Source organism: Sus scrofa, chromosome 17 (genome assembly GCF_054392235.1).
Source record: "Sus scrofa isolate SSC_HxYL_T2T_F1_AM1 chromosome 17, Sscrofa_HxYL_maternal_Yorkshire_Landrace_v2.0, whole genome shotgun sequence".
Classification (NCBI taxonomy): Eukaryota; Metazoa; Chordata; class Mammalia; order Artiodactyla; family Suidae; genus Sus; species Sus scrofa.
This window is the reverse complement of record NC_139399.1, coordinates 42021873-42046557: the sequence shown is the minus strand read 5'-3', so window position 1 is coordinate 42046557 and position 24685 is coordinate 42021873. Positions and strand designations below refer to the sequence as shown.

At 54.1% G+C, this 24685-nt stretch overlaps 1 protein-coding gene and 1 long non-coding RNA gene across 6 annotated transcripts in view; one reads left to right on the top strand and one right to left on the bottom strand.

Annotated features, from left to right (window-relative positions):
- The window catches only part of ANGPT4 (angiopoietin 4), a 46153-nt gene extending 21468 nt beyond the window's left edge, over positions 1-24685 (bottom strand). For 4 of the 5 annotated variants that reach the window (XR_014832134.1, XR_014832135.1, XR_014832136.1 and 1 more), the window contains exons 1-2: positions 24229-24685; positions 1448-1603 (exon numbers count right to left, since the gene is read on the bottom strand). Coding sequence is in view for 2 of the 5 variants with exons in the window: in XM_013985210.3 (XP_013840664.1) it covers positions 1448-1603; positions 24229-24537 (465 nt within the window). In the remaining 3 variants the exon portion in view is untranslated. Of the gene's footprint in view, positions 1-1447; positions 3589-23822 lie in introns of all 5 variants that reach the window. The other variant, XM_085003486.1, reaches the window with a different exon arrangement.
- On the top strand, positions 17193-18695 carry LOC110257400 (uncharacterized). The gene is made up of 3 exons (XR_002339950.2): positions 17193-17333; positions 17849-17932; positions 18563-18695. It is a non-coding gene; the product is annotated as an uncharacterized LOC110257400 (long non-coding RNA).

The following is a 24685-nucleotide window of genomic DNA, read 5'->3' as shown; positions in this document are numbered from 1 at the left end:
ACAGGGGCTCTGTAAGCTCTTCAGGGGCCCTGCCTGGCAGCCATACACCTGCCCTCCAGCCCCGACAGTCCAGAGACTTGCTGACCTATTTCCACCCTCCTTGTAGTTAAGTCCCATGGTTGTTCATTCATTCTTTCATTCATTCACTCGCCTACAGACCCGAACTAAGCTCAAGATCTGCTTCCCCAGTTGGGTCTTCCCCATCGCTGCACAGGGCAATTCCATTCTGCTCAGACCCCAGGAGGAGTTACCCTTGACCTCCACATGCAATCCATCGGCAAGTCTCATCAGCTCTGCCTTCCAAACTACTTCCCTGCCCTCCGTGGCCCCCACTCCGGCCCCAGCCCCCATCACCTCTCGCCCTGCGTCCTGTGCCAGCGCCTCCAGGGCTCTTTATTTCTGCCCTTGCCCCCTACAGTCCCTTGTCTGTTTGGTACTCCTAGGCAGACTTTTAAAATGTGTCCCCCTGCTCAGAATCTCCTTGTGGCTCCCACCTCACACAGCGGGGGCCTCCATCTGCCCCCATCACCTCTCTGACTCCTGGCCCACCACTCTCCTCCTGCTCGCTCCAGCCACATTGGCTTCCTTGATGTTCCCGAGCTTCATGGTCCCACCCCTGGGCCTTTGCACATGCTGTTCTCCCTGTCTGCCAGGCTCTCCCAGTAAGCCTGGCTCCAATCCTACCCTCCCAGCAGTGACTTCCCGGCCTACACTACTGTCTACACTTGCACTCACCCCTCCCGCCACTCCCAGCTCACACTCCCCACCCATCTCGTCCAAGCTCTCCTCTCCCTAGTGCTACCATCGTCTTACACACATACTATTTCTCCTGTTCATTTTCTTGGTGCTCATTAGAAAAGCGGCTCCAAGGCGGGTACGGATGCCTGCTTGTTTTATTTACTGCTGTAAACTAGAAGCTGGCGCCCCCAACAGTGCCCGGCACTTAGTTGGGTTTAACAAACACACGCCCCTGCCATTTGTCAGGCATCTTTTCAGACATTCCCTCACCCTCATTTATACCCTTGTCCCCTCCCTCCCTCCCTCTCTGCAGATCCCAAGTTCAGAGTCATTGGCCCCCTGAGGGCTGATGCACTGTTTGTTATCCAGCTTCCCCTGGAGCACTGTGAACCCCCTGAGGGTGGGGGCAGGTGCTTCTGCATCCTGTCATTCCAGTGCCCAGTGTGGACCCGGGCCCTGGAGTCACTGGCAGAAATGCCAAATCCAGGGTCTACTCCCCTCCCCCTCTTGTACCCCCCCACCCCAGGTTCATGGCCTGGTGGAAGACAGTCTGGGGACAGGGTCATTAGGAAGGGGTCTCAAGGCGGCTGCAGGCCCAGGGGAGGCACTGACCTTATCCGGGGACAGAGGTCAAGGCAAGATGACTGAGACTATGAGCCAGGCTGGCCAACCATGCGCCCCCCAGTGCCACCCCCTGACCCTCTAGTACCTGAGCCTCCACGTCGGTCAGCTTGCGGGTCTGGGCAGTGGTCTGGTTCAGAAGGCTGGTGCCCAGTTCCAGCATGGTGGCCGTCTGGTTCTGGACCATGTGCTGCTGGGCCTGAGCCAGCTCCAACCTCAAGTTCATCCGGATGTACCTTTCTAGCTGTGGGGAGACCATGGGCTGGGGTCATGGGTAGAGGCTGGGGGCAGGCTCTTGTCCCTTCCATATGCCCCCATGGAGGGACATAGAGCAACCAGGGAAGGCCTTGCTGCCAGCTTGGGCCACCATTACCCCTTGCCTAGACTGTTCCAGTGGCTTTCTCTTTGTCCTCTCCACCTCCATCTTTGTCCCATACACTGCCCATCCTCCACTCAGAAGCCAGAGGACGCCTATTAGACGTAAGTCAAATCACATTGCTCCCCTGCTCAAAACCCTCCTAGGGTTCCTGTCTCACTCAGAGGAAAAGCCAACATTCTCCCCGACTGCAGCTTCTTTCATGACCTGGCCTCCTCTTACCACTCTGATTTCCTCCCCTCGTCCTTTCTCCTTCACTCCACTCGGCCTCTGATACCCTTTCCACACAGCAAGCGTGCCCCTACCTCCGGGCCTTTGCACATGCTGTTCTATCTCATCTGCATGGCTCACTCCCTCATGTCATTTCAGGTCTCTTCCTACCATACTCCCTGACTTTGTATTACATATTTATCTGGTTTATAGCCTGTTTTATTTACCCTTGGAATGTCAATGCCATGAAGCCAGGGGCTTGGTCTTGCTCACCAGCTTATCTCAATATCTAGCCCAATGCTTAGCACACTGAGGGTGCTCAAAAATATGTGTTCAATGAATCGATGAAAAGGAAAGCAGCGAGGGTCAGCTCAGAGCCCCCAAGTTCATGCCCATCACCCCGCCTCCTAGGGCTGAGCCAGTAGCAGGAGGTGGGGATGCATTTTTCCCTGTACATGAATTTGCAGGTCCAATCACCAAGTTGGACTTTCTATTTTCTGGCTCCCTCCATCTGCCAAATGAGGCTGCACTGGCTGGCCTCCAAGGGTTCTCCCAGCTTGGATGTTTTGGGATCTGACAAGCTAATGTTCATTTTTTGACAGGGCTGCTTTCTTTCCCAAGAGCCGGAGAAGCTGGTCTGGCATGAGACCAGGATCAAATTGCAAAGGTGAACAGCGTGTTCTCAGGGCTCAGTGCCTGAAGGCGGGAGCGGGTGCCCCTCCTCCACTCCCTCTCCATTTGGCACACTTAGCGGCCTCTTGCCACAATCTCTACGCCCCAACCAGCCTGGGCTCCTTCCCTCCGCCTGTCACTCAGTCTTCCAGGAGGTCCAAAAGTGGTGCTTCCCAGGGAGAGGCAGTGACCTTGGCCAGGGGGCCAGGCTCCAGCTGTCTCTTCCTTCGTGGTCTCCCCTCTTCCATCTCAGCTCTTGGCTCCCATGCCTTCCTCCCCTGCTTGCTAAGGGGCCCGGCCCATTGTGGTGCAATGTCAAATCCTGAAGGGGGCGCCCGTGGTATGGATGATACCTGTGGTTCTCAAAGTGTGGTGCTTGAGGCAGCATCACCAGGGAGTTTGTTCTAAATGCAAATGTATAAGCCCACCCCAGACCCTCTGTGTCGGTGACACTGAGGATTCGCCCGGACGTGGATGGTGAATTGGATGTTCTCTCAAGTGTGAGATCCAGTGGTGTGGAGGTCACAGAGGGGACTGAGGACTAGGGACATGAGCACATCTGAGCTGATCAAGCCCTTTTCCCGTTAACCCCTTCCTCCCCTGTACCATCAGCTCCCCCACCTCCACTGTGCCCTGCACCACGCAAATGTGCTCCCACCTAAAAAAAAAATCCTTGGCTCCAAAGCCCCCTCCAATTTCTCTGCTCCCTCAAACATCAAAACTTCTTGAATAAGTTGTCTCTATTTTCAGTTCCATTTCCACGCTCACCTTTTATAAAAGTTAGTAATATTATTATGGTATACTTCCCAGACACAAACAGCATAAAGGATGATATACTAAAAGCTGTGTATTTACCACACTCAAGAGAAAAAAATACGGGAGTTCCCTTTGTGGCTCAGTAGTTAACGAACCCGACTAAGATCCAAGAGGTTGTGGGTTCGATGCCTGACCTCACTCAGTGGGTCAAAGATCTGGTGTTGCTGTGAGTTGTGGCATAGGTTGCGGATGTGGCTCGAATCTGGCATTGCTGCGGCTGTGGTGTAGGTCGCAGACGTGGCTCAGATCCTGTGTTGCTGTGGCTGTGGTGTAGGACAGCAGCTACAGCTCTGTTTCGACCCCTAGCCTGGAAACCTCCATATGCCATGGGTGCTGCCCTAATAAGACAAAAGACAAAATACAAAAAAAAAAAAAAATTGGCATTTCTTTCAGTTGTGAGCATAGACCCCAAATCATAGCCCTCTTAGCTGATCATGCAAATTCATTACCAACAGAAATCACCAATATTTTCATATCATAGTCCAGATGTTACAGTCTCTTAAAATGCTGATCATGACTTCAGAATTATGGACATTTTCAAACCCACCGCCAGATAATGATACAACCGTAGCATAGATTTATTTATTTATTTATTTATTTATTTATTTATTTATTTATTTATTTATTTATTTATGGCTGCACCCGTGGCATGTGGAAGTTCTTGGGCCAGGGACAGAACCTGTGCTGCAGTTGTAACCTGCACCACAGTTGCAGCAAGGCTGGATCCTTAACCCACTGAGCCACAAGAGAACTTCCAGCACAGATTTCATTTTTAAGCTTTTTTTTTTTTTTTATTTTCCCACTGTACAGCAAGGGGGTCAGGTTATCCTTACATGTATACATTACAATTACAGTTTTTCCCCCACCCTTTCTTCTGTTGCAACATGAGTATCTAGACATAGTTCTCAATGAGATTTCATTTTTAATGTTTTAATTATAACTGCAAAGTCACTGGGAGTTCTTATACTTTATCTGTTTAAGAGTATTATTCTAGGAGTTCTCCTATGGCTTACGTATCCAGCGTTGTCACTGCAGCAGCTTGGGTCACTGCTGTGGTGTGGGTTTGATCCCTGGCCCATGAACTTCACAACCATGGGCATGGCCAATTTAAAAAAAAAAAAGTATTATTCTGACCCTTAGGCTTTACCCAGATGGCAAAGTGCCCAGGGCCCCAAACTCATCAGGCCCCTAGCCTCCTCCATGGCTCCTCAGGAGTGAATCACTGATGCAAACAGCCACACAGAGGCATCTCTGAGGCATCTCTGATGTATTACATTGCACGAAAAAAGCCAGACTCAAAGGTACATACTGTAGGCAGGCAACCGCAGCTCCAGTTTGACCCACTAGACTGGGAACTTCCTTATGCCGCAGGTGCAGTCCTAAAAAGCAAAAAAGCAAAAAAAAAAAAAAAAAAAAAAAGTATATATATACTGTAGGATTCCATTTATATGACTTTCTGGAAAAGTCAGAATCAGTGGTTGCTAGTGGCTAGAGCCTGGGGCTGGGGATTTATTGCAAAGGGACACAGGGGAAATTTTGGAGTGTCGCAGTGTTCTATATTACATGCTGGTGATTGCGTGAATCTACATACTTTTGTCAAAATGTCTAGAGCTGTACATTTAAAGGCTGATTTTCACAGTCTGTGGACTATATCTCAATATAAAACCAACCCCCCCAACCCAAGGTTCTATAAACTGTCCCATATAAATATGTGTTATAATAATAAATATATTTCCCAAACGAATCCCTCACCTCTCAGTTTCATTCAAGTATTCAACTCGGGAATTATTTCTCGAGCACTTATTTTGTGCTAGACCCTCTACTAGGTTCTAAATAATCAAGAATGAACAAAATTGGCAAGTTTTCTGATTCCACGGCCCTTCCACCGACTACATCAGGTAAATGCCAGAAATGATGAGTGCCATGAAGAAAATAAGAGGGGTAATGAGGGGGGCAGTGGCAAGTGTAGCCAGAGCGGCAGGGAAACCCTCCCTGAAGGGGCCATCAGAGGGGAGCGGATGTGAAGGAGCCGGCGGTGGGAAAGTCAGGAGGAAGGGAATTCCAGAAGCAGGGAAGGGCCAGTGCAAAGGCCCTGAGGTGGGAGTGTGTCTGGGGTATTAGAGAATCAAAAAGAAGGTCAATAAGAACAATGCGTCCTGCTTGTCTCTCTCCTGGAAATGGTGCCTGTGGTTCACATGTGGGTAAAGCATTTTGTCCACTACAGAAAAAAGTCAACCCAGACAGAGATGCCTTGGATGTGATGAGCCTCGGTTTGAATCTCAGCTCTCAGCTTTGCGGCTGTGTGACCTTGGGCAGGTACCCCTACCTCTCTGGGCCTCTTCTCTAGAATGGGGATAATCGTAGCTCTCATCTCCAGGTTGTAGGGAGGATTCCTGACACAACCCATGTAAAGGGTCGGGAGCGTGATAGGTAATTGATACCCGACAAATTCCAGTAGGTCTCTATGTCCGTGTTGTGGTTTGCATCACTGTCCACCCAGTGGGCCATGAACTCCAAGAAGACAGGGGCTTTGCCTGCCTACAGAGCTTGGGGTACCTGGAACGATGTCTGGCAATTTCTTGGTGCTCCATGGATATTCGTTAAGTTGAATGAATGAATAGATGGGACATCTCCCCTCTTGGAAGAATTAGCTTTGAAATAAACTAACCCGTGTGGCTCTGTAGTGCAGCCGCTGGGAAATAGAATGACAGGAAAGGAAAGAAGCTTTTACAAAACATTTAAATCCTAGTGGGAGCTGCCTCCTGGCTTTCCACTTCCAGCCTTTGCACCTCTGTTTCCCATCACTACTTGTGGTGGGCACAGGACCACTTCATGGGGTTGGAGGAAGGTAGAAAGGAGGCAGAGCTCATTGAAAAGGGCCCTGTGGTAGGAATGCTGAGAGCTTCTCTGGTCAAGGATGCTGCAGGATGCAGGGAGGCCAGCAGGGTAGACGTCACTGTCATGACCCCAGTGGGACAGAGCTGTGCTGGGGTGGTGGCTTTGGGAGTCAAAGGCATCTCTGCACAGGGTCTAGCTCTGGGTCACTGCCGGCTGGATCTCAGCAGGAGGCCTGGTCTGCCCGGGAGGCTGGGGGACTGGCCCTGTCCCCTGGGTGGGAAGGGCCTTGGAGGAGAAGGGGGCCCAGCAGCCGTCCCTCCCGGGGCTGGCCAGGCTTCCAGTATTAGACCTCTAGGCTCTGGGTTTGAATCCCAACTTCTCCATTAACCGCCATGGGACCTCAGCTAAGTGTCTTCCTTCCAAGCCTCAGTTTCTTTATCTGTCAAATGAGGAAGCCTCACACCCCTTCTTGGGGTTAGTGTGAGGCACTGGGGCAAAGAACCAGAGAGTGCCTGGCATGGAGCTGGTGCCCAACAAACACCACAGTCTCCCTGCATCGCCTCTTGAGAGGCTCTGGAAACTTCCTCTAAGAACATTTTGTTTCTTTTTGCAGGCTGGAGAGGGCCTCTGTTTATATCCAGCCTTGACTCCTATTGGCTGTGAGGTTTCTCAGAGCCTGTTTCCCTGGCTGTAAAATGGGCACAGTAGCAGGACCTACTGTATGCAGTTGTTGTGGGTTAAATGAGACACGGGTGTTCAGGGAGCCCATGCTTGGCACGTGCTGTGTGCGCAGTAAATTTAGCTGCTGTTATTATTCTGCTGTTGCCATTAAGCTGCTGCCTGGTCTGTCCCAGCACCTCCACCTGCAGCCCAGGCCAGGGGCTGGCACATCTTGGAAAGCTGGAGGTTCTGTCCTACTGCAGAACATTTGGCCTGGCCTCTGGTCCCTCTGTCCTTTGCTGGTGGGACTTTACCAGGAGTGGGAGTGGGGCAGAAGTCAAGGGCTCTTGGAAGACGTGGTTGTCCCCTTTATGGCACCTCACTGTCCTTTGCATGGAGGCTCTGCTATTGATCCCACTTTAATTTTAATTTTATTTTTTATTTTTGTCTTTTTAGAGCCACAGTGGAAGCTCCCGAGCTGAGGGTCAAATTGGAATTGCAGCTGCTGGCCTCCGCCATGGCCACAGCAACACCAGATCCGAGATACATCCGAAACCTACATCATATCTCAATGCAACACAGGATCTTGAACCCACTGAGTGAGGCCAGGGACTGAACCCGTAGCCTCATGGATACTAGTCGGGTTCTTAACCTGCTGCGCCACAATGGAAACTCCCTGACCCCATTTTATAAGTGAGCAAATGGAGGCTCAGACACGTGAAGTTTACCTCCAAGGCTACCTGTCAAGTTGACAGCTGCTGGGTTCATACTGGGTCTGCTGATTTTGGAGGCTGGGAGATCAGGTGCAGTGGGCACAGGAGGGTCAGGTCAGGGGCTGAGCAGGTGGAAGCCGTGCCTCCCTCACCCAGTGTGGGACCCGAGGCTCAGCCTCCCTCCAGGGAGCCCGGAGCACCAATGTGCCTGGCTGCCGGCTTCTGCCTGTTGCCTGCGTTTCTGGGTTCCTTGCCTCAGGGCTCCTGCCTGAATGGGACCAAATATGAACCAGGGGCTTCTGCGCATTTAGGTGTCAGTCAGGATACAGGAAAGACAGGGATTCTCCCCCACCAAAAACCACCTCCCGTGAAATTGCAGGGAGGCAGCAGGGAGAGAGTGAAGCAGACTGTCGAACTGGGAGCCTAAGACCCTGGATCCACATCTCTGAGCTCCTTGACTTTGGTCAAATGATTTCATTCTTTTTTTGGGGGGAGGGGGGGTCTTTTTGCCTTTTCTTGAACTGCTCCCACGGCGTATGGAGGTTCCCAGGCTAGGGGTCTAATCAGAGCTGTAGCCACCGGCCTACGCCAGAGCCACAGCAACACGGGATCCGAGCCACATCTGCCACCCGCACCACAGCTCATGGCAACACCGGATCCTGAACCCACTGAGCAAGGCCAGGGATCGAACCCTCAACTCGTGGTTCCTGGTCGGATTCGTTAACCACTGCGCCACGACAGGAACTCCCCAAATTATGTCATTCTTCAGTAAACGCCATCCTTCCGGTCACTCAGGCCCAGCCCCTCGGAGCCAGCCTCACTCCTCTCCCTCCCTCCCTCCCCCCACCCCGCCTCCCCTCTGTGGTGTCCCCTCTGGATCACATCCAGAAGATAATCACTTCTTCCTCGGCCCACCCCTACCCCCACCCCTGAAACCCGGTCCAGCCTCCATCCTGGCTGCGGTGGGCATTCACAGCCTCCTTGCTGGGTTCTCAGGCTCTGGCCTTGCTCCTGGGCCACCAAGCTCCCTGGCCCACACGGTAGCCAGAGAGACCCCAGTAAACGTGTCAGGTCACTGCACCTTCTGCACAAAACCTGCTGTAGTTCCCATATCACTTAGCAAGAACCAGGCGTTCTTGCAAATTTCTTTCCAAGAGAAAAAAAAAGTCTTTACTTTGTAAACAGGAAAAACTATCCCAACAAGCAGGGTCTAAATTGGGTTGCACTTGAGATGGGGTGGGAATTAGGATAGAGCCGGACAGGCTAAATTCAGGCTTAATCACTCAAGGTGGGAGGGGAAGGTGGGAAGAGATAAAAGCCCAGAAACAGAGAGCCCGGAGGACCGGCAGGGCCTACTCAGCCCAGCCTCATTTCACATATGGGGAAACTGAGGCCTCAGTCAGATACATACTTGCAGGAGGCTCCACACTGGAGCTAGTGGCCCAGTCTAGCCAGACCTGTGAACAGCTAGGAAGTCAGAGAAGTTCCCAGGCTAGGGGTCAGATTGGAGCTACAGCTGCCAGTCTACACCACATCAACGCCAGATCCGAGCCGCATCTGCAACATATACCACAGCTCACGGCAATGCTGGATCCTTAACCCTTTGAGTGAGGCCAGCGATTCAACTCACATCCTCATGGATACTAGTCAGGTTCTTTTCCACTGAGCCACAGTGGGAGCTCCAGAAGTTAGAGCTTTGATGACTTTGCGCGTGTGTTTCAATTTAAAAGCAAACTTTTGAAATTTTAATTATAGTTGTTTATAGCCACTGAAGGGGCTCCCAAGTTTCCTCCCAGAGAAATGCTAAGCCAGTACCAGCAGTATGTTTATATCCCCTTGCTTCCCGTCTGTGAAAAGGTCAGCTCGACACCCTGCACCCTGCATCTTTATTCTTACTATAACTCGGCGATTGTTCCAGAGTCATCCAGAGACACCAGCCTTGCTGTTTTAATAGCCACCACTGTTTGCTCATCTGGTCCCTTAGAGCTGGGGCCATAGGTCATTTCCATCCCACCAAGCTTTTGCCGTCACACCAGGGCTGCCGGGAACATCCTGCCCGCTTGTCTTTCACCCTCCTGCGAGGCTGTACGGGGATAAATCCTTCGATGCAGAACTGCCAAGTTGAAAGGTGTATGCCCTTGTGATGTGGACACGCTGCCCTGAGCAGAGGTCGTGTCTGTGGTTTCCACACTGTGTTTGGAGGAGGGGCCCTGGGGTCTGGCCACAGGAGCCACAGTGTTTGTTACTTACTGGGATCCTCCCAACACACATCCACATGCCCCCAGCTCAGGAGCCCCCCGAGCTTCTCCCATCAGCCCCCTTCTGACTTTCAGGTCTGCTCACAAATGTCACCTTTTCTGAAATGCGTTCCCAGGCCACCTCATTAAAGGTAACTCTGCCCCCAGCCCTACTCCACCTGCCAGGACTGTGTGGGTTCTTCATGGCACGTCCCACATCTGAAATCACTGGGGTCACTTGCTGTTTGTCTGTTTCCCCCGCGGAACATCGGCCCCAGGAGCCCAGGGCTGCCATGTCCATGGCCACACCCTCTGTCCCTCCAGCAGTGCCAGGCACATAAGAGGTCCTAGGAAGAGTTTGTTGAAGGAACAAATAGATCCGTTTTACGTAAGGGGCGCTGGGTGTCCACAGAATAATGGTTTGGCTGCTAGAAATAAGTTTGGGCATCCCGACCCAGCCCCAGCTGCCCCGGGAGCCCTGTGAGAGGTGAGGCCAGAGGACCAGAGAGCTGGGGCGACCATGGGTCCAAGGGCAGGAGGGAGAGGGGAAGAAATGCCAGCTTGGAGACAGGAGGGCAGGGAGAAGGAGCAGAGGGAGGCCCACGGCAAGGGAGGGAGCCAGCTTGGGGTATCTGCAGGAGAATGTTCTAGAAATCTGACACAGTACAACAAATTCATTAGAAGTACCAGGACCCGTGAGGGGCGCTGGGCAGAGCGCAGTGACCAGAGCAGGCTCATTCCTGCTCCCGGGGTGGACTGAGCTCTGCGCAGCTGCGGGGCCTCCGAAGGCAGGTCTCGGCAGTGCTGAGCGTACCAGCCGTGGCCCCAGGGCCTTACGAACAGAGCCCACTTAGTCTCGGCTCTCTCATTGCCCCCATTTCACAGATGAGGGAAAGAAGCATAGAGAAGATGACCCTGTCTCCCAAGTCACACAGCCTGTGAGCAGCACAGGCTGGCTTGGGACCAGGTCTTAGGGCCCCCGAGACCACAGCCTTTGTCACTCAGGTGGGCTGCCTGTGCCAGCCAGACCCCAAGGCAGCCCCAACGACCCCCCTCCGGGTCCTCGTGCCCCAGGGTAGTTGGACTGGCCAGTGTGACCAACAGGATACTGTAGAAGCGTTGGAGGTGATGGTGGTGACAGCATCACTTTGTGGCTTCTGCTCTGTCCCCTCTTGAATCTCTTAATTTGGGGGAAGCCAGCCCCGATGTCCTGGGGACCCTCAAGCAGCCCTGAGGAGGGGCTGATCTGGAGAGGAACACCGGCCAGCATCACCCTTCTAGCCCTGTGCGGGGCCACCTTGGAGGCTCCTCCTCCGGCCCCCTTCGAGCCTTCAGGGAACCGCAGCCCCACCTGACATCCACGTGTAAGTGCAGGGAGGAAAGCCCAAGTCAGAACTACCATGTTAAGCTGCTCCCGATTCCTGACTCTGGGCAACTTGACAGGTAATATATGTCCAGGGTCACTTTAAGTTGCTAAGTGTCTCAGGGCCTAATGTGTTTATGCTGCAATAGGTAACAATGCTACTGCCTTTGCAGAGGTTACAGAGGTCAGACCCTCTTGCTCCCAGGTCCTGTCCCCCCACCCCCGCCTTGGTTGTCACATCTCATCTGCCCTGTCTTCCCCCACCACCCCCCTTGCCCCCGCCACCAGGCCTCAGTGTCTTCATTTTCTGCATGGAACTGACTTTGGCTTGGGAGCCTGCTGGCCAAGGTTGGCCCCTCCTCCTCTGCCTGGCTCCAGGCCCCCCCACTCCCTCGGGACCCACACAGGCCCTGACCCCTGGCTCGGGGCAAAGTGAGGTTTGTCTTGTTTTTTCTGAGCACCCACGCCCAGTCTTCCTCGGCTATTTTCCTCCCTGCGGGAGATTCTGTTGCTTCTTCTGGGTCGGGCTTGGAGTGAGTGGAGTGGGCAGGGAGCCAGGGGTGGAGAGGGTCAGGGACCAGCGAGGCTGTTGAGGCGGGATGAGCGTTTCAACTCTCAGCCTGATTCCCGGCACAGGCCTGGCTTCGCCAAACGCCCAGCTGCGGCGTGGAGCCTCGTGTGGGCCTGGCGTCCTCGCTGACAGGCGCTGGTTCAATCCTAGCTTTGCCTTTTCTCCTTTGAGCCAGTGATGTAACTTCTCTGAGCCTCATTGCCTACATCGGAAAATGGGGCTCATTGATTCCTCCTGGCAGAGGGCCTGGCATGGGTGCCCCTACCCCGTGAATGTGGGTAGTGCTTCATCTTCTTTTTTTTTTGTCTTTTGATGGCTGCACCCGAGGCATATGGAAGTTCCCAGGCTAGGGGTTGAATCAGAGCTGCAGCTGCTGGCCTATACCACAGCCACAGCAATGCGGGATCTGAGCTGTGTCTGTGACCTATGCCACAGCTCATGGCAATGCAGGATCCTTAACCCACTGAGCGAGGCCAGGGATCGAAACTGCATCCTCATGGATCCTAGTCAGGTTCATTACTACCGAGCCACAACAGGAGCTCCTGTGATGCTTCTTATAAGCTGGGGAAAGGCTGCCAGGACCTTGGCCTTCTCGGGCTTGGCTATCCCTTTGTGGTTGTGTGTGCCTAAATCTTGATTTTGGAAGGTTTGTCTACAATGGGGCCTAATAGAGGAGCCCTTCTTATTCTCCCACATACAGAAATTGAGAGTTTAGGAGTTCCTGCCATGGTGCAGTGGGTTAAGGATCCTACGGCAATGGCTCAAGTTGCTGCAGAGGTATTGTTTTGATCCCTGACCTGGTGTGGCGAAGTGGGTTAAAGGATCTGGCATTGCTGCAATTGTGGCATAGCTTGCAGCTGCAGCTTGGATCTGATCACCGGCCTGGGAACTTCCATATCCCTCTGATACAGCCATAAAAAAAGAAAAAAATTGGGGAGTTTAATTGAGAGGAAGTAAAGCAGCACATTTCTTGCAATTGCTCACCTCTGCCACGTGCATCAGCCTTAACATGGAACGGGGTCGCGTGTCCATTTCGCTTGGCAAGTGTCTACTTAAAACTCATCATGGGCTGAACACTGTTCTAACCACCATGTATATTAAATCTTTGTTGCCACCCTCTGAGGTAGGAGCTATTATCAACCCGTTTTACAGATGAGGCATGGAGAGCTTCAGCAACTGGTCCAAGGACACGCAGCTTGTCAGGGACACATTCAGACTGTCTGGGAGTGGCTGTCCCAGGCTGCCCTTCTCCAAAGTCACCTTGGCTGAAGTGATCATGTGACAGCACCCCTCCACCTCTCACAACCCCAGCTCCACCTGGGGGAGGGAGGCAATCCTGTGCTAGAGGGAGGGAGGCTTTGCTGGGGCATCTCCCCCAGAAGCCCCAGGCTTTCCTCCTGTACCCTCTGGTGTGTGGCTCTGCTCTCGTCTGATCCCCAGCGGCCTGGAGGGAAAGAGCCATCACCCCCCACTCGACAAATGAGGAACCTGAGGCCCAGAGAGGATTGCCCACAGCTGGCAAGTGAGGATTTGAACCCAATGGCTAGGTGCTCTGCCCCCTCCCACCCTGTGTGCCAGGTGGCTGAGGCTGACCCTGAGGACAGGGTGATGGGGGTAGGACCGGGGTCTGGGAAGGAGGCGGGGAGCAGATCCCGATGTCTGTGGCCACTGCCCATTGCAGAGCCGTCCTCGCTGGGCGCAGGGCAGAAAAGTGGCCACATCCAACCTAGTGCCTGAGAGCCTCTTGAGTAGGGTCAGGCCCAGGGAGGCCTGATCTCAGCCCTGATGAACACTTTAGTCTCATCTTGGTCACACTCTCTTGACTCTGCTTTCTGGTGACACAGAGCCCTTTTCATTTCCTCCACATCACCTTGCTCCACTCCACCCCAGGGCCTTTGCACTTGCTGTCACCTATGCTTGGAAATCTTTTTCCTTCCCTTCCTGGCCTAGGAACTGCCAATCCACCCTTTAAATCTCAGCTCTGTCCTTCCTCCTCTTGCCCTCCCTCCATCAAGGTTGGGTCCCCTACTCTCCACTCCTAGAACAGGTGAGCCCCTCCTTCCCAGCCTGTATCATGGTTGATCACTGCCTACGAACAATTCCTGGGTGAGTGTCTCTTCCACGGCCCCCAGAGTTGGATGGACTGTGTCTTCCTTTATTTCTGCTGAATCCTCATTACCTGCACAGAGCCAGCCTCTAAGCTCTTTATAAACATCAGTGGAGGGGGTGATGAAGTGAAGGCAGGAATGAACACCCTACCTGGCCAGTTAAGTTCAGAATGCTGCATGTGTGCAGGTGTGCAGGCCTGCACAGAACTCCAGAACTTCTTAACTGTAAGGACGCATGGTATTCACAGGGCTTATGCCATGCGGTGTGTCCTGTCCCTACTAGGGAGGAGAAGCAAGATGTCCTTGCCAATTACCCCCCAGGGGTGAAGGTGGTCAAGTCACTCCCCCTCCCAGGGTCGGTGTGCCCATGTGTAAATAAGCAGCATGGAGAGGCGATCTGTCTGGTGGTGACGGGTGTGGGGTTTGGAGCCAGCCTGCCTGGGTTCGAGCTCACCTCCCTCCCTTTGCGGCCAGTGAATTCTCTGGGTCTGTTTCCCCTCAATAAATGGAGCTCAAAACAGTCCTGACCTTTTAGGGTGTTGTAAGGTTTAATAAGCAGCAGTATTTGTAAAACACGTACCCTGGTGCCTGGCACAGACAGTCCTGTGTGTGTGCCGTCGTGGCAGCAAGGAGACGTAACGACAACAGCATCTCCCACTTACCCGCAAGAGGCAGCAGCGCCAGGTGCGCCCCCAGATCTCAGTTATCTGGGCGCCACAGCACGTTCAGGCATGCGCTTACCATCGTCCCCAGCTTAGAGATGGAAAAACTGAGCCTCAGGCCTTCCCCACATTTGCAGAGCCATAAATCTTTAGACGTAAGGTTGAGTGAACCAAAGAGAATTGTACAAAGAGAGAGTGTGACCCCACTTATCTAGGAAGCAAATGCACCTCGGTCAGGGAGGGCTAGACCTGAGTAAGAGGTCGTTGACACAGAATTCACAGCCTCTCTGGTGGGAGAAGGAGGCAGGAGAGGGGCAGAGGCTTAAAGGGATTGGTAAGGTTTTGTTTCTTTCTCTCTCTCTCTCTCTCTCTTTTTTTTTTTTTTTTAGTTTTTTTGGCAGTGCCCATGGGATGTGGAATTTCCCTGGCCAGGGATTGAACCTGAGCCACAGCAGCAACCCAGCTGCAGCAGTGTGATAACGCTGGATCCTTTAACCTGCTCCGCCACAAGAGAACCTCAGTAAGGTTTTATTGCTTAAGCTGAGTTGTGCGAACAAGAAATTTGATTTACTTTTTCTCTCTACCTTTTCATACATCTAAAACATTTCAGTGAAAATTTAAAATGCATAGAATGAACAACAAGGAAATTAACTAGGAGATGATCAGGGGATTGAGAAGAGAGTGATTTTTTTTTTCCTCTCCCGTGTCTTTACACACTTTCCTATTTCCCAGCTTTTACATGTGAAACATTAGTAGCTGAGAAAAACAACCAGGCCAATGGCAAGGGGTGGAGCTGGGACTGGAAACCGGGTAAGCAGGACCCTGAAGTGAGAGGCCTTGCAACCCCTCTCCAGCTCATCTCTGTGCCCAGCGGGCCCAGCTACAGCCCTGGCAGCACTTTCCTATGTGGGTTCCTTTCCATGCTTGAAATCGCCTTCCTTCGTCAGCCTCACTTGGTGGCCGCGCTGTAGAGCAGCAGGTGTTACCCTAGAGTCAGGAGTGAAGGGCCACAAGGCTCTGCCTGCCTAAGCTTCTGAGGATCAGTTCCTCTGTCCAAGAGGAAGTAGTTTTTTATGGGTTTTTTTTTTGTGTTTTTTTTTTTAATTTTTTTTTTTAATTTTTAGGGCCACCCCCTGACATATGGAGGTTCCCAGGCTAGGGGTCGAATTAGAGCTACAGCCACCGGCCTACACCACAGCCACAGCAATGTCAGATCTGCGCCTCGTCTGCGACCTACACCACGGCTCACGGCAACACTGGATCCTTAACTCACCGAGTGAGGCCAGGGATCGAACCTGCATCCTCATGGGTGCTGGTCAGATTCAGTGCTGAGAGTGTGGGTTCTGGCCACAGAGACCCTGAGTGTGAATTTGACTTCACACTTGCTGGATGTGTGACCTCGAGCAAATGACCTCACCTCTTGGTGACTCAGTTTCCGCATCTGTTAATGGGCAAACACTCTTACTTCATAGGCTCATTGTGAGAATTCAATGCAGTAATTCTCCTGACGTACCTAGGACAGTGTCTGGCACACAGTAAGTGCTCCATAAATGCTGGCCATAACCCCTCTTCTGTTTCTTCATCCTGCCCTCTCTCTGAGAGGCAGAGGATTTTAAGTTCCACCTTACAGAGGAACCACTCGAGGCAGGTGGCTTCCCCAGGACCCACAGCTGGTGGATGGCATGCTTGGCCCATGACCCCTGACTCAGACCCGGTTCCAGACATTTCAGAGCTGACTCCAGGGTGAAGCAAATGCTCAGAGGCCAGTCTGGGCAGAGGGACAGGCTTCGGGGCAGACCTGGGGCCTGCTTGCTTCATTTCCAGCCCAAGGAGAGACGAGGAGAGGGGCTGTGTGCAGCCCAGCCTGGCTGAGCTCTGGGGCCTGGGAGGAGAGAGCCAGAGCCTGGGGCCCTGCCGGCGGGGGTTGGCCTGATCCTCCGGGGGCGCCCATTCAAGGGGCTGCTGCCGCCCCTGCTCCCTGCTCATCCCTAGGCCCAGGGCATCTGTGCCACTGTTTCTAGGCTCCCTTCTAAGAAAAATAACCCCAGTCCTCCCCGAAGGAGATGCTGTTCTCCCCATCCCCTCCCCCAGCCCCAAACTTTTTAGAGGAGCCAGTGGTGAGGTTAGGAAATCAAACCCCAAGACATTTTGTTCGGCAGCCGAGATTCATTTCTTGTTTGGATAACTGGAGGCTGAAAATGCCAAGAATTTACGGGCAGCCTGGGGAGGCCGGGGCAGCTAGGAGCCCTGGCCAGTTTGGGAGGACCTTGAGCTGGGCCAGGACCCCACGCTGCGCCCTTGCTGGATAGGCTTTTGACCCACATCCAGCCAGGCCAGTCCTCGAGACTCCTGGGCTGGGGGACCGAGTTATTCTGAGGTTTGACGTCAGGGACGTGGAGCCAACAGCAGAGGCTGGGGGGCTTCTGCCCGGCCCCTGACCCCTCCCCGCTTGGCTCTGGGGGCAGAGGAAGAAGAGAAAGAGGCCCTGGCTGAGAAGTTTGGCTGAGGGGTGGGCACTGGCCAGTGCATCCGGCTGGTGTGTCCTCCAGTGTGGACAGAGCAGGTGGCAGGTAGAGGCAGGAGGGCCGGATGGCCTAGGGTCAAGGGGGAGATGCCTCGGGGAGATGCCAAGGAGACAGGAGAGAGAATGGGAGTGACAGAGGAACCCACAGAGTTCGAGGAAGGGAGTCAGGCCACCGTGAGAGCCCCAGGACTCACAGGGACACACAGAGGCAGAGACACACAGAGGTAGGCAGAGACGGCCAGCTGTTCTTGGGATAGGTGAGAAAGTAGAGGGCCCCTTGATTTGGGGGTTCAGTGTCTGCCCTGCTCCTGGGACCCTGGAGGCTCAGACGTGCTGTCCTCAGATACTGGGGGGCAGTTTGGGAGTTGGAGGGTGGGGGCTGTGTTTCCTCGCTCCCCTCGTGTGAAGGGAATGTCCCACTGGGGAGGCATGGGAGGGGGCTGAGGAAGGTGCTTCCTGGCTGGGAGGCCGCTGGGGGACTCACAGGAGAAGAGTGGGCCTTTATGGAGCACCTGCTGTGGGCGGATGCTTTCTGGGCTCTGCCTCTCTTGACCCCACATCAGATGTCAGTAGGAGGCGCTTGCACGCTCCCATCTCACAGATGAGGCTCACTGCGCTGGTCGCAGGCGGGCCCTAACCAGGCACTAAACACTGGGCGGCACAGCCCAGCGAGGGACCCCTAGCTGGCTCTGTACCCCCACCTCCTGTCCCCCCCCCGCCCCCCGCATCCCTGCTGCAGCTCTTCACCCAGATGAGGGGGTGTAGTGGAGCCAAGAGCTGATGTGCAGCCCATGGACAGGACAGCCGACAGCAGGCTCCAGACGTGAGTCACTGGGGCAGAGGCTTCCAGGAGGAGAGGGGGGAGAGCAGGAGAAACAGGGGAGGGGGAGGGGTGCATGGAAGGGCAGGAGGAAGGGGGGAGGGGCAGGCATGGGGTGCCCTGCATGCACCCGGAGTCCAGGCAGGAGGAACCACGGGAAGAAGAGAGTGGGTGTCGGGGTTTGGGAATTCTGAGTCAGAAGGGACCACCCCATTATCTCAGATCTGGCTTCACCCACCTCCTTGACACCCTCCAGAGCCAGAGAAGGGACTCAGACTTTTTGGAGGGAGAAGCCAGGTTGGGTGTCACTGCTGTGTGACTCCCACAAGTCCCTTCCCCTCTCTGGCCTCAGTTTTCTCCCCTGTACGCTGGGAACAGGGAGAGGGCTGGGGACGTGGGCTGAGCAGGTGTTGGCTGCAGTGAACTTGCCGCAGCGAGGTTCTTCCCAGGTGAGCGAATCTTGCTGAGAGCCCAGTCTGGGAGGCCAGCGGTCCCCACTCATCCCTGGTCATCCCTGATGGCGATGGTGGTGATGGTAAAGATTTTTAAAAATCTTTTTAGATTTTTAACTTAACATATAGTTAATTACGCCAATTTCTGCTATACTGGAACTCATTTTTTCCCCTCTTCCAGGAGGTTCCAGCAGAAGCCAAAAAGAGGCCCTCACATTTCGAAGACTCTGAGATAAGCCCAGACCAAGAGACCATACAAGAGAAGAGCCAGAGGAAGGTCATGGTCGCAGAAGGTAATAAGCATCCCTGACTGGTGGGCGATGACTGTCTAGGTCATGCCTGAGTCAGGGGCCCCACGTCTCATCTGGGGGAGAAACACTCAAGAAATGCAGGGCTCATGTTTCTCTGCAGGAAGAGCTCCTAATGGAAGCAGCTAACATGGGTTGAGAATTCTCTCTATGCCTGGTGCTGGACCAAGGTAATCATAGGCATCATCTCATTCAATCTTCCTAAAGGTCAGTGGTGTTGTCACCACATTTTATAGGTGAAAAAATAGAGGCTCAGAGAGGTGGAGCAACTTCTTCCAGGTCACACAGCTAGAAAGGGGCAGAACAGATCTTAAATCCCAAAAGGTGGACTCCAGAGTTGGGCTCTTACCTGCTATGGGGGTGGCTATGCTGCTGTCCAAGGAGGTGACAGGACCAGAGGAAAGTGACTGCCTGATGTGTTTGAGCCGATGGGTGTTGTGGCAGGCTCCATTGGCACAGAGTGACCTGGCAGTGGCCCAAAGACTAAAGGGCATGAAAGGGACACTCCATCCAAGGGTACCCATCAGATGGCACCGCAAGCCCCTGCTTGGACCTCACCAGACACCAGGCAGGACTGGAGATCAGAGAGAACACCAGCATGGACAAGTGACATTTCCTGCCCCAACGTTGCCTGCCAGCCTTGAACTGACTTGACAAGGACTGGGCTTCCCCCGCCCAGTGGTGCAGGGCTCCCGAGAGAGATGGTGTTGAATTAAGTAAAAGCCTATTGAGCTACTGTGTCTTAACCGACAAGAGCCACCCTGTGTCTTCATGAAGCACAAGGCTCGTATTAGAGCCAGGCAGCGGGCTGAGAGCGGTGCGTGTGTGCTCTCGCTGGTCCGCCCAGCCACCCCCAGACGTACTGTCATTTTCTCCATCTTGCAGGCGGGAAATCTGAGACGTGCTCATCCATAGCCATGTGGCAAGTAAGTGCTGGGCCCAGGATGTGAACGCAGATCTGCCCGATTCCCACATCAATGCTCTTTAGACCCACAGCATTCCACAGTGACTCCTGCCCGGGGTGATCAGCCTAGATGGACAGACAGGTCCGGGAGAGGACACTCCACTGCCAGCAGAAGTGGTGAGCCGGGTGACCTTCAGACCTGAAAGCCATCGATTTAAATCTAACATTTGGCTCGGCCAGTGTTACCCAAGCACCAGGCACCCAGGGGAGTCAAAGATGGATGAGAGGGTGATACCTGGGGTAGAGAAGGCAGGAGGGAGGTGAGCACAGTGTCTGAGCCAGAGCAGTGGCCATGGAGACAGGAGGATGGGACCCGTTGCCTGGGAGTGAAGGACACTCCTTGGGCCATGGATGGCCTGCTGGGGAGGATGGTAACGCTTTCAACAGGAAAGGTGGGCAGAGGAGAGAAGAGCTGCATCCCAGGCAGCTTTGGAGTTGAGACACTGTGGGCCCTCAGAAGGGAGATGTCTGGGGAGCCCAGGCTCATGGATTTAGGTCTCAAGAGCCCATCAGATGTTGGTTTGGTGTCATCACAGGGCAGGTCAAAGATGGTGCCATGGGAGTTCCCACTGTGGCTCGGGGGTAATGAACCCAACTAGTATCCATGAGGATGCAGTTTGGATCTCTGGCCTCACTCAGTGGGTTAAGGATCCAGCGTTGCCATGAGCTGTGGTGTAGGTCACAGACACGGCTCAGATCCCAAGTTGCTGTGGCTGTGATGTAGGCTGGCAGCTGTAGCTCTAATTCGACCCCTAGCCTGGGAACTTCCGTATGCTTCAGGTGCAGCCCTAAAAGGTAGGGGGTGGGGTGGGAAGATGGTGCTGCAGGAGCGGCGGGGGCAGCCCTGGGGGTTGTGCCAAGAAGCATGAGAGGAGACAAAGAATGGAGCCTAAGTCCTGGGAAACACGGACATTTCAGGGTGGGAGGAGGAGCAGGAGCGGCCTGAGAGATTGGAGGACCGTCCTCGCATCCCCACATTCATCCATTCAATAGACATGCATTGAGCACCTACTATGTGCCCGTCACTGTTCTTGGCCCTGGGAACCCAGTCGTGAACAAGACAGACATGGCCCCTGCCCTCTTGGAGCTCACGGACCGAAAGAAACGCTTTCAAGAACAGACGATGGCAGGTGCTAAGAGAGAAAACCAACGCTGGGCGAAGGGACAGAGAGTGACACAAGAAGGGTGGCTATTTTCAATGGGGTGGACAGGCAGGGCCTTTCTGAGGATGTGACATTTAGGCAGTAGTCCCGAGGGGGGTCAGGAGTGAGCCACGCAAGTGTCCGGGGGAGGGTTGTTCTAGGCAGTAAGGACTTTTGCTTTTATTCTAAAGCGATGGGAGCCCTGGGAGCGTTTTGAGCAGAGGATCTCGCTTAGGTTTTAGTGGGCTCCCTCTGTCTGCTGAGTGCAGGATGGACCATGGGGGTCAGGGTGCAAATGGAGCCCTGGGCAGTGGAGATGATAGTGGCCAGTCCAGGGTGGAGGCAGGGAACGTTGTTGCTGGAAGAAGAAGAGGACTTGCAGATGGAGGCGGTTTCTGGAAGGAGGCTATTGGTCAGCAATACTTTGCCAAAGGTCAAGTAAGATGAAGACTGAGCCGTGGCCATTGGAGGAAGGAAGTGGGAAGTGGGAATTGGGGGCTACTTAGGGAAAGGAGGCGATGGAGGAGGACGTGGAGGCAGAGCGTGTGGCCCTCTGAGCGCCAGGCCAGAAGTCAGAGCGGGTGGGGGTTGGAGAGTGGGCTTGTTCTCCCTCCTTCTCCTCTTCCTCTGCCCCTTCTTTCCTCCTCTTTCTTTCCTTCCTTTTCTCTTTTTCCTTCCTTCCTTCCTTCCTTCCTTCCTTCCTTCCTTCCTTCCTTCCTTCCTTCCTTCCTTCCTTCCTTCTCTTTTTATAGCCACACCTGCGGCACATGGGAGCCCCTGGGCTAGGGGTTGAATCAGAGCTACAGATGCTGGCCTACCCCACAGTCACAGCAAAGCTGCATCTGAGCCGCATCTGTGACCAGCACCGAAGCTCACAGCAATGCCAGATCCTTAACCCCCTCAGCAAGGCCAGGGATTGAACCTGCATCCTCATGGACACTATGTCGGGCTCTTAACCTGCTGAGCCACAACTAGAACACCTTTTTCTTTCTTTCTTTTTTTTTTTTTTTACACAGCAGATACTTGAATGCAATTAAGCCCTGAGGGGAAGGACCAGCAGAGAAGGAGGAGCTGTTAGAGACACAGGAGGGGATAGGCGGCTTGAGGTGGTTGCGGGGCTACAGGGGATGGGACCCACAGGTAGGGCCCATGGAGGAACGTCTTCCCTCTGAGCCAGAGAAAGGCCCTGGAGACTGGTAGGTGCACGGGTGAGTCTGCAGGTATAGGGCAGGCAGTCGAGGAGCCTCTCTCCTCTGGGCCCCATTTGTCGTTGACGTAGGAAATCCACAGTCTGGTGAGAGGATGGGTGGAGGGTGAGAAGGAGGCGAGGGTGGGCAAGGCCCTTTGGGGCTGGAAACTGCTGCCTGAAGAGACACACACAGATTTCAGGACAGCACCAAGCCCCCTGGGTTTGAGGCCCAGGACTCCCTTGAAGGGGGATCCTGGGGTAGGGCGGTGGCAGCTGGAAGTATTGCAGGGCAGGAAGGGTGGAGGCCAAGTAGGCATTATGGGAAGATGGTGAATGGGGGGCTGAGGAGGTAGAAGGTTGGGGCAGGAATGAAATAGGAGGTTAAGTGTGTGCGCACATGGGTGTGAATGTGAGTGTGTGCACAAATCAGCTTCCTTAGATACGTGTAGGACAACCCCTCTCCCTTGGGGATGCATCAACCCAGGGGATGCAGAAGGCAATCCTTTGGAAAATAGGAGGAAACTACCAGAACTTCAATTGACATGATTTTGTATACCTTTTTGGGGGAAGTTCCCAGGCCAGGGATAGAATCCAAGCCACAGCTGCCACCTCTGCCACAATTGCAACAATGCCAGGTCCTTACCCACTGTGCCACAGTGGGAACTCCTCATATACCATCTTCTTAAGGTTCTATCTTCAGTTGTGTCATTCCCTGAACATATTGTATCAGTGTGGGCACATGTGCAATACTAAATAAATATGCATATATTGGGGGGTGGGGAGCACTGCCTATCTAGCAAATGATTTGAACAATTTGGAAACCATGGGGTAAGGGGGGGAACTGCTCCCCATCTTGAACACCACACTATGCCCTTCCCACCCCATACCCACCCCGGGCCAAATGTGCCTTATTCACCGCCGTATCTCAGTGCCTCGCCTAGGGCCTGGCACACAGTAGGTGCTCAGAGTGTCGGCTGAACGAATGAGGATAGGAGACCCTAGAGTGGCCTTGACCTGGCCTTGGGCCAAAACATCATTGGGGTCCTCGACTCCCTGAGTTCTGCCACCCCATGTCCAATTCATCAGCAGAGCCCGTTAGCTCCCCCTTCAGAGTATTCTAGAATCTGACTGACCACACCCTCTCCCCCAGCCCCGGCCAGCTCTAGGCCTCCGTCACTTCTTGTCTGGTGGCTTTGGTGGCCTGCTCCTTGGACCTCCAGCGTCCACTCTGCTCCTTACAGTCTGCTCTGTTAAAGCTAAATCAGCTTGGTCTCCCCTGCTCAAAACCCTGCAGTGGCTCCCGTGACGCTCAGAGCAAGAGCCAAAGTCCTTCCGGTGGCCCCCAAGGCCCAACATGGGCTGTCCTCTCCTCCCCTCTCAGATCTTGTCCCTCCCCACTCTCTCCCCCTCCTCTTCTCCAGCCACACTGGCTGCCACCGGTACCCCAGCTGCATTCCCACCACACAGCCTTTGCACCTGCAATTCCCTTTGCCAGGAATGCCCTCCCCCTAGAAAACTGCAGGGGTTGCTCAGTCACTTTGCTTATTCTCTGTGTTCAAATGTCACCTCCTCCAAGAAGTCCTCTTGGATTATCTGACCTCAAATAGCCACCTCTGGTCATTCCCTGCCTTTTTCCCTTTTTCATTTTGCTTCACCGTCTGACATAGTAGATACTTATCTCTCTCTCTTTTTTTTTTGGATGTTCCCAGGCAGGGGGTCAAATCAGAGTTGTAGCCACCGGCCTACACCACAGCCACAGCAACACCAGATCTGAGCCACATCTTCGACCTATGCCACAGTTCACAGCAACACCGGATCCTTAACCCACTGATCAAGACCAGGAATCGAACCTGCAACCTCATGGACGCTAGTCAGATTCGTTTCTGTTGAGCCACGACAGGGATTCCTGTTTATCTTTTTATTGCCTCTTTCCTTCCCCAGTCTGGAAGGTAATATATTGTCTTGTTTACTGTTGTATCCACAGCGCCTAGAATGGGCCTGGCCCATGTGTTGAATGAATGGAGGGCAGATAAGGAGTCACGTTTCCAGTTCTGACTCTGCCCAATTTTGCTGTGTGGCCTCAGGCTCATCTCCGCCCCTCTCTGGGCCTTGTCATCCCAATCTGCACAATGCAGAGGCAAGAGTCCTATCAGCCTGGCTGTCTGTGCCCAGGGCAGGCTTCTGGCATGGATATTCTACCAGCTGCTCACCGCCTACCGCCCCCCCCGCAGGCCCAGCCCTTACCTTCTGCAGCCACTGCGTGTTGTTCTCCAGCATTTTTTCCAGCTGTCGCACGCGCTGGGTGGGCCAGTCCCCGAGGTTGAGTGCAGCCGCCGGGGAGTCCCTCTGGAGGCTGTTGGAGCCCCCGAAGGCCTCGGGGTCCGGAGGGCAGGGCTCAGGCTCAGGTAGCACGAAGGTGTAGCTGCACTGGCCATGCTGGACTCGGTGTGCCCGCCGGCGCCCGCCGGCCTCCTGCCCCCTCCGCTGGGCCACAGTCACGGTGGCCCCAATGAGGAGGAGGCCACCCAGCAGCATGGCTGGCCGAGAGGGCATCCAGAGAGGTGGCAATGGTGAGGGGTGTCTGGTCAGAGCCTGGGGGCCGTGCCTGCCCACTGCCTGTCTCCGTGCCCAGGATGTCCCCACCGTGGCCAACAGTGGCCGGGCCTGGTTGCACAGCCGCTGCAGCTGCAAAGCCCTGTCT